The sequence below is a fragment of the Thermobia domestica genome, chromosome 2 (assembly GCF_964235325.1).
Source record: "Thermobia domestica chromosome 2, izTheDome1.hap1.1, whole genome shotgun sequence".
Classification (NCBI taxonomy): domain Eukaryota; kingdom Metazoa; phylum Arthropoda; class Insecta; order Zygentoma; family Lepismatidae; genus Thermobia; species Thermobia domestica.
In genome coordinates this window covers 26,767,020-26,777,197 of record NC_137455.1, presented here as the reverse complement: position 1 = coordinate 26,777,197, position 10,178 = coordinate 26,767,020, and the positions used below count along the sequence as shown (strand labels likewise).

Sequence of the window (10,178 nt, the reverse complement as noted above, 5' to 3'; positions counted from 1 at the left end):
ATCGCAATATGTCCCTTCCGTGAGAAAAAAGACGCAATCATTTTCTTTCCAACACTCTGAGATCTCTTCACTTTGTTTGGAGGATCTTCATTATCGAAGCACCACACTTGCGACTGCTGCTTGGTAAGCGGTTCATAATGATAAATCCACGTTTCCTCACCCGTGACGATATTGTAAACATCACGACTTGCCCCTTGGTTGAATTTATTTAACATAAATTCACACCATTCCACCCTACCTCTTTTACCCTTTCCGTGAATAAATGGGGGACCCAACGAGAACATCTTTACCTGAGATCCAAGTATTCATGCATAATTGTCTGCGCTGCAGTTGACCCAATGTTGAGAGTCGCTTCGATCTCCAGGAAAGATACATGGGGATCATCTTTCACCATTTGCCTCACAGCTTCGATGGTTTCGGGAGTCACTGTAGAGTTTAGCCGTCCGGAACGAGGTTCATCTTCAAGTGAATTACGTCCCCATTTAAATTCTCTAAACCAATTTCCAACACTGGCTCGAGAAGTAGCAGATTCCCTGAAAGTATTCACAAAAGTTTCAAGGCACTGCTCCGCGGATAAGCCCTTCTTGTAATCGTAGTAAATCATAGCGCGAAAGTCACATCTTGCCAGCTCCATAGCTAACTAGACAATGTGTCACGCGCGCTTCCTTATCTCTCTTATCTCTGACCATGTTATCACAGACTCATTGTTGCCATTGATGGCTGAAAGTCTCAAAAGATCAGAGCGTCGAATGCAATAATCAAAATGTTGCTGCGATGTTAGATTATTGCGCTGCTAATAACTTTCGGCATGACCCTCGTATACGTTGACCCCTTCTTTCTATCCTTCTCTTGAACTTATATATGAATAAACACTGTAAATAAATTAATAAACAGTGACATTTTAGGAAGCAGGCTAGCAGACGGGGCCCCATTACTTGCATCATAAAACCTTAGAATGCAAACAACACAATATACTTTGACTTTCTTTTGTTAAATTTTAATCTACATTCAGCTTTTTCCCTTAAACTTCTCTGAGGTTATTGAGTGAAACTTTTATTTTATTCATATTTTAATTCCCATACATTGTTTCTTTAATTTTCTTGGGAGCCCCAAGAAAGCGAAACGTTTGTTTTATTTCTTCACCTACATTCAGCCTTTTCCTTTAAATTTCTTTGGAGACCCCAAGGAGTATAAAGCGTTTACTTTATTTTTCCCCTATATTCAAAGCTTTTTCCTTTAAATTTCTTTCTGAGCCTCCAAGATAATGAAACTTTTATTTTATTTATTTTTAATCTACATTCACTTCTTTCTTTAAATTTCTTTGCGGGTCTCCAAGAGAGTGAGGCCCGAAGCTATAGCTTGTTTAGCTTATACGGAAGTCCGGTACTGATTAGATATATTAGACATATTCTATTTCTGTCGTTTCATCCGTTATTTGATTTAATATTGATAGACAATTAATTGCGTTTACTTTTAGGGAAGGTGTGGATTATAAACCTTGAAAGCTTTTGTACGGCTCATGCTAACAAGTTTCCTTAGTAATTATTTTACCTACTGTCGGGGGCCCCCTACCAAGTGGGGCCCGGGGCGAGGGCACCGCTCGCCCCGCCCTTACGGCGCCACTGTATATATATATATAACTAAAGCCTGTGACAAATATCTTGACATTTCAGCTAAACGAATAAAACGCAAGCTCTGACGCGATGTTGCCCAGTGCTAAAGGATGTGGCTTTTTATAAGCAGACGAACTACAGCACGATCAGGTGGCAGGTGATAGACGTGGATCTGCACAAAACAAACGTGGCAATACCACGGGCCTCTCATTTGCTAGTAGAATTTAAAGAGAACTTGGAGCGCCGCCTTCAAATGCCAAGATGTTTGGGACGCCGTTTAGTTATGACAACTCAATCTAGTGCAATCAATTTAGTGTCCCAACAATATATTGTACCTCCATTCTAATCTCTCTATTAAACCTTAATTGATAGAAATTTTATAACGACTCACCAAGGGTAGTCGTCAACCTGGTTCAATCGATGATATATGAATCTCGAGTGGTAGTAATAGTTTGCATGTAAAAATATCTTTAATAATTATACATATTATTATTCTCACCTTTTCTATCAAAATTATAAAGTCGATGAACGGTATCAAATGGTTTACTAGTTGATACACTTTTATGTATTTTCATTCAAATTGTCATGCACACATACAAGATGATTAGGTATCCATAAACCTTTACATAGCAACTCACTACATAACACTATCCCACAATATCTCTTACAGATATTAAAAACATTCTTCTTTTTTTAATATTAAATTAACATTCTATTAAGTATAGTGCACATGTATGAGCACTTTCTGCCCAAGGTACAGGTAATTATTAAACTATCCAAAGTATTTCGTTATATAAAATGTCGCCCGACAATTGGACTGAATATAAAAGTCATAAACGAGCTTGGCTTTTATCTTCAAGAACCACTGGTCCGTTTACAATAATGATCTTACATTACATATGTCCATCACATTTTGATCGACCCTCGTATGTATCTTCATTACATATTATAGATATAGATACATTTATAACAAATCTTTCACTTCATTAATACTTATTTTTGACAATAAAGTTTCAACACAAATTAATATAATGAAAACAATTTTTGTGTTTAATCAATCATGAATTAAATTATAATCTTTCACGTTAATAAGAAAGAATTAAAATCATTGGAAACTTATCGTTAGTTAATGAAAATCAAAGAAAATTAAATTGAATAAAAATCAAAAATTAAACATAACCTACGTTCGAAGGACCAAAAGGAAGAAAATAAATCTATTTTTACACAAACAGAAGACACCCTTTTGTTATATATATATATATTTTTTTTTCAGTCTTCTTCATTCCTATTTATTTGAGCAAGAATGTCAGGCGCAACTAATTCTTTCACTAGATGCATCCATTTTTCTTTTGTATACTGAGTAGGTTTCCAAACCTTTAACTCATCTATATTACGAAGTCCAATTGACATACCCGTTTTAACGTTCAACAATTCAAAAACTTTAGGATTTATTTCCTTAAAACATAAATAAGGACCTGGGAAAATGTCACAAAATTTATAAATCTTCTTTAACAACATATTACTTTGTGGATGTTGTTTAACAAAAACTAAGTCATTGACCTTTATCCGATATTTTCCTTCTTGCAAAGACTCTACTTGAGAATTACGTTTCAAAAATTTGTTATGTCTTCGGATTTTTACCATATTCACTAAACTGGAAGAATCTATAATTGTTGAATCTTCTAACTTGACACCAAAATGTTGTTCCACAGGGAAAACCAAATCAGAACCATTATGCACATTAGGAGGAGACACGCCTAAAGTATCTGATATAGAATAATTCAAAAGATACGTGATTTGATTGACATGTTTGATCCATTCGGCATGTTTGTCTTTACAAAAGTGTCGGAACAACATACCAAAATTGCGATGTACATTTTCTACAACAGAGCTACTAGGATGGTACGGAGTTACAAAATGAATTTTAATGTTAGCCTTGTTCATGGCTTTGATGAACACATCACTTTTGAACTGTGAACCATTATCACATAATATATGTTCGATAGGGCCACAATGTGGAATATATACATTCAAGATTTTATTTATGATAGCAGCGGAAGTTGCTCTACGCAGAGGATAAGCTACTACATAACGTGAAAAGATATCCATGGTTGTTAGTAAATAAGTTTCTCCAGTAGCTGCTCTTGGTAAAGGTCCATATAGATCGATTGACAGAAACGAATGTGGTCTCCCAGGCGTTATTGAGAGCATTGGTTTTTGTACCGCCTGGTAATTATGTTTAATTCGCATGCACTCAATACAGTCCTTGATATAATTTTTGATTTGAGTTCTCATTCCCTTCCAATAAAAGGATTTATTAATCAAGGCACATACTTTTAAATAACCAAAATGACCGAAATCGTCATGATAGGCTTTTAATATGCGTGTTGTTAGCATAGGTGGAATACAAATTTTGTTTCTAGATTTGAATTTAAAATCTTTAATAAGTAGAATTCCGTTGGTTAATTTAAATCTGGAATTCCAATGTTTGGGACAATTACATTCCTCACTGCATGAAGATAAATGTTCCATGATTTGTTTATATTCATGATAATTCATTTGATGTTCTCGTAGATCTTCTATTGAAATGGTAGCTATTTCATCCTGTAAGATCTTAAATTCGTTGATGGACAAGATATGTTGTTCTTCTCCAGGAAACAGACGTGATAAGGTATCTACGGGTTCATTATCTACCCCTTTAATGTGTCGTACTTCGAAATCATAAGCTTGAAGATCTAACGACCAGCGAAGTAGTCTGTTATTATATCCCTGTACGCTGTTAAGGTATCGCAATGAATTATGATCGGTAAGTACTATGAAATGACATCCGCTAAGATATGGAGCAAATTTTTGTATCGCAAAACGTACAGCCAAAAGTTCGATTTCTGTCGTGGTGTATCCTTTTTCAGCTTTCTTTAAAGTACGGCTAGCGCAATGAATAACAGCCGGTTCCTGAATAGTTGGATTAGGTTGCCAGAGTACTGCAGAGATTCCAAGTTGGGAACCGTCACACTGAACATAGAAAGGAACGTCATATCGTGGGTGATTCAAATGGATGTTTCGTTTTACGCACTCCTTCAACTTATTAAAACTGTGTTCTTGAATCGGACCCCATTGCCATGGTACTCCTTTCTTTATAATCATAAATAAAGGCTGGGCTATCTCGGCAAATCGCGGGATGGCTTTGCGAAACCAATTGAAGAGCCCTAATATTTGCCATGTCTGTTTCACGTTTAATGGGGCAGGCAGATCTTCTATGGCTTGTACTTTAGATTGACTGAATTGTAAACCAGAGGCATCAATTTGGTATCCAAGAAATTCTATGGAATTCTGTAGAAATTTTGATTTCTGTAGATTGATAGTAAGGCCCGAACTTTCCAATCTGTCTAAAACTATATCTAAGTACTTTAAATATTCATGGGGATTTTTTCCCATTATTAAGATGTCATCAGCGTAAGCTATCACGTTGCTACGTAAGTCTTGACCCAAGACTTTATTCAAGCAGGATGCTAACGCCGCACTACCATTGATAAGCCCAAAAACTACACGGTTGTATTCGTATAAGTGACCTTCAAAACTAAATGCTGTGTACGGTTTCGAATCTTCATGTAGTTCGACCTGGTTATATGCCATTACTAGATCTAAATTTCCGAAGACAGCATTCCCTTGTAGAGAAGCTAGAATTTCTTCCACTGGAGGATACCTCACTTGTTCCAGATCAATGTGACAATTCGTGCGTCTCAAATCTAATACCACACGTAGAGAACCATTTTTCTTTGGAACGACATGTAAGGGATTAAGATGCACGCTTCGTGAAGGCCTAATGATCCCATCTCTTAACATATCTGCAATTTGCTGACGTACATTTTCCCTGTATCTATATGGAATTATATAAGGCTTGGTTACTATGGGTTTGTCTGTTTTAACTTTAAAAGAATAAACAAAATCCTTGCAACGCCCAGGACGTTCTGAAAATACATTTTTATGTTTATATAGGATATTCTTAAAGTCAGCTTTTACTGTATTATCTGTAAAATTAAGACTGCTTTCGAGTGATTTAACACGTTCAGAAAACAATACATCGTCTTTTAAATTCACCAAATTTTGTGTGTCTTCCATTCGTTGATCATTTAATTTACCACTTTCTGCACTAACAGAAACATTATTCACTACATGAGAAATATGATTATATTGACAAGCACTATTATCTAATTTTGGAAGCAGTTTCTGAACGATTTCCTGAGGTATACCAGGTATAGTCAACGTTTGGTTTTTAAAATCAAGCATGACACGCAATTGAGATAATAAATCTAAACCCATAATTAATTTCTCGTTGATATTTCAAAATCTTGAATAGTTATTGTCACACGAGTAATTCCAGCTACTCTCTTTTTATGTTTACCGGTAAAATCAACTATAATAAGGTTCTCAGCCTTTTCTAGCTTAGGATTCGAATAATTATTAGCAATTGCTTTCCATAATGAATACGATAATAGAGAGGCATTTGCTCCTGTATCAAGTAAAGCTTCAGTGTTTAACCCATTGACTTTAATAGGTATTTTAGCTGTACTATATGATTTTAAAAATACAAAATTTTCTTCAATATTAAAACCATCATTGACAGTATCATCTTCGAACCAACAACGATTTACAACAGGTATAAATTGGTACTGACATCTATTAATTGCTATTTCCGAATAATTATTTACAGAGACGTCATGTGAAAGATCATTTTCATCATTAACATAAACATGTAAATTGGAAGATAAATGTTCATAAGAATTATCGCTTAAATTTGTAGGTAAATGTTTATGAGAATCTACAGCTGATATGGGTTTAACCCCTACCACATCAGCCGCAATTAGTTTAAATTCATACTCGTGTATGGTTCCAATAAAGTACATTGTACAGCACAATCATGATTATGTCCCGTATTACTGTTCTGTACAGGAATTACTTCGATACCTGGATCTTGATGCGAAGTGCCATCTCTTGACCTCCAATTACGTCTATCCACGTAGTTTGCTGTATTCCTAGAATTTCGCCATACATTCCGTCTATTTTTAAATCTATTTTGATTATATGGTCTAACATAAGGATTGCTACGATTAATTAGGTTAGGCGTATTCCCTACGTAACTTTGCCTACTTTGCTCGTTTTGATTCCTAGAATTTACTCGGCTTAGGTTGTGTTCCGTATCGTTCACACTTCTGATATTTAGATTCCGAACAGGTACAAAATGATCTGAATTATTTTTACTTTTACCTACTCCTGCTTGTTGATTCATTGCATGGTATTGGGTTTCATAGCATTGGACAAACATTAATAAATGGTTGAAACTCATACACTGTGTAGAGAACAAGATCTGTTGTAACTTAAATGGGAGCAAATTTCGAATCGATGCTATTATTCTAGATTCCGATTGCAAGGGATTAACGACTTTTAATTCGTTGTATGTATTTACAACAAACTCTACAACAGATTTGTGCAAACGAGGATTGAAATGTTGATTTCTAATGGTGGCATCTCGATTTGCAAGCAAAAAGTCATTTTCATAATTCGCGATCAATGCCGCTTTGAATTCCTCATATGTATTGATGTGATCGCGTACTGCTTTAAACCATAAAGAACATGGTGGGAGTAATACATGAGGGATTAATTTCATATATTGTGATCTATCTATACTCATTATATTGCATTCGTCCTGAAATTTTTCCAGGAAAGAAGTAGCGTTTTCATTACATTTACCACTGAATTTACTCATAGCCCGTATTTCACTCATCTTAACACTTAACTTTACCTTTCTTTTATCATTCCGTGTACTTATTGGGTGACAATTCCTATCCATGACGTGATGTGTCGTTGCACTATCCCTTTTCCGCCCATCTGTCCTCTTCGGATGAATTTCTTCCAAAATAATATCCTCATCAGACACAGGGGAAGGCGAAGTCATCTCTGGTGAGTGGGGAAACTCCAAGCGCTCACTACCCATATTATTGTGGTATGTGTTGTCCTTAACATGTAGCGTCCTAACTTCTTCCTGTAGAGTAGCTATCAATTGCGTATTTGCACTATGTTGTTAGAATTATTGATGACCTGAATCTTTTGCTGTTGAACAGAAGATTCTATTACTTCTAAATCCTTTTTTACATCACTGATTTCTTGGATTTGGTGATTGTGCTTATCTTGACAATCCTCAGATATTTTTTTTAACTTTTCCTCGAACTGCGAGGAGATGTGATTCATCGCCTGGACAATTGACTGTTTCGTTTCATCTGACTTCTGTTCCATCTTCTGTTCTATCGTCTGCTTCAATTCCTCGTATAGCTTATTGGATTCTTCAGACTTCTGTTCTATCTTCTGTTCTATCGTCTGCTTCAATTCCTCGTATTGCTTATTGGATTCTTCAGACTTCTGTTCTATCTTCTGTTCTATCGTCTGCTTCAATTCGACCAAATTTTGTTTCATGGCTTCAAAATCATCCTTTCGACATTGTTCTTGCCGCTGTAAGGTTAGCAAGATTCGTTCTTCGAAGGTCATTCCTGGTGATACACTATGTTCACCGTTATCACCCTCATTGGATTCATTTTCTATTCCCTCACCGTTCATTTTTCTTATAATTATTCTACCACTTCTCAGTCTTGTGAAATTTGTATTCGTTAACTTTATTACAAAAGTAAATTCACCCCTACTTTGCTTCGGGATATGAATTTACAGCAATTCCCGGGTGAGGTAAACCAAAATTTTTAGCTAATCCCGGTGTGAAGGCACCAAAATTTTTATAACGACTCACCAAGGGTAGTCGTCAACCTGGTTCAATCGATGATATATGAATCTCGAGTGGTAGTAATAGTTTGCATGTAAAAATATCTTTAATAATTATACATATTATTATTCTCACCTTTTCTATCAAAATTATAAAGTCGATGAACGGTATCAAATGGTTTATTAGTTGATACACTTTTATGTATTTTCATTCAAATTGTCATGCACACATACAAGATGATTAGGTATCCATAAACCTTTACATAGCAACTCACTACATAACACTATCCCATAATATCTCTTACAGATATTAAAAACATTCTTCTTTTTTTAATATTAAATTAACATTCTATTAAGTATAGTGCACATGTATGAGTACTTTCTGCCCAAGGTACAGGTAATTATTAAACTATCCAAAGTATTTCGTTATAATTTGCAACACCTTCTGTATGATTCCGTTAGTGTAAACACGGTAATCGGTAGTGAAAATTGTTTTCTTGTATGGATCCAGCGTCTCAAGATCAGGTCTTATTCCTCTATTGAAACCCAAAGCTGTAGATCTACTACCCACTTCCGGTTTCAATACTCAATCCCCGAAGTTCGGACGTCTACTGTAATTCAACAATGTGAAACAATATTTATTGGCTTTTAATTCGGATTCTCACGTACCCAAATGAGCTTGTAACATTTCCTTCAACGTTGTTCAATTCTCATTATTCTTGTCGGATCCAGGAGGAAACTTTTGGAGCTGTTAAAAGTAGCTCTAAGTAGCAGTATTACAACTTACCGCCCCTCCCAGAAGTTTTTCTCGATCCATTTTCTCTGAGCCTTACGAAAAAATTGTATTACTTCATGCTGAAACTTATCAGAAACAAGAGGAAGAGGGGTTATTCGACTCGAACTGAGAAGCTTTAAAATAATTAAAAATATACAATTTCTTCGATAAGTATTAAATGTTTTTCAACTTTGTGAAAAGTGGTATATATTGTTACGATACGATACGTCGGAGGTCCCTGGTTCGATTCCAACGACAGACTTTTGGATTCACGTCATCTACTTCGCTGGATTATTTTTATTTTTTTTTCTTTCCTCGGAAAGTTCAATTATGTAGTCTCAAGCTTCCTAGAAGCATATTTGTATACCTTTGTGTTTTATTAAAAGATAAGTGCAATAGCAGATTCCTTTAACCTCATATAAAGTCACTACCCTTGTTTGTTTTCCTACTTTTGTGCAACTTATCAACTTTCTACTTGTGTCTGGCTACGTTTCCATTTCTTGGCAGTGTCACTAGTCTGCGTTTGAGGACATTGCTCACTTTCAACTTAATTGTAAATATTTCGAGCGCCCAGTTAGCTTTTCTCTAGCTGACTCATTCGATTGCCTCAACTAAAAGTTATTGTCTGGTAACTACGTCAACGATTATTAAGTGTGTATTTTGTATTTTCTACTTTTCGCTGAGGTTTAGCTTTGCACTTGAAATTCCTCAGAAAATACAATTCAGGATCAGGAGGTGAAGTCCCCAGCGTGTGAGGTCTTCGACTCTCAAACGTTTTGACACATGTGACATCACGAACACGGTGTTAGGAAAAGGTGAGTTATGGAGTGACCATATTTGGTATTGAGGAAATCAGGAGGTGTGGTTTGAGGCCTGAGTCCGGGAAACAAAACTGGATGGTGAGTGTTTCTCGGGACACTTCGTTTGGAGTTGGAAGAACAGCAACGAGCCAGCGAGAGAGGGAGGAGAAGAATGGAGTTACTAACTTTGAAGAAGGTACTGTTTATTTCGTCGAAACAATAAGT

At 35.8% G+C, this 10,178-nt stretch overlaps 1 protein-coding gene across 1 annotated transcript; it reads right to left on the bottom strand.

The window, feature by feature from the left end:
- Positions 1-286: 286 nt before the first annotated feature.
- LOC145678968 (protein GVQW3-like) lies at positions 287-634 on the bottom strand. The gene has a single exon (XM_081749572.1). It carries the CDS (start codon positions 632-634, stop codon positions 287-289), a length of 348 nt encoding a protein of 115 aa, XP_081605698.1.
- Positions 635-10,178: the final 9,544 nt, after the last annotated feature.

What these genes read in the sequence shown, in the direction of transcription:
- LOC145678968 (XM_081749572.1), bottom strand. Translation starts at nt 634, where the DNA reads ATGGAGCTGGCAAGATGTGACTTTCGCGCTATGATTTACTACGATTAC.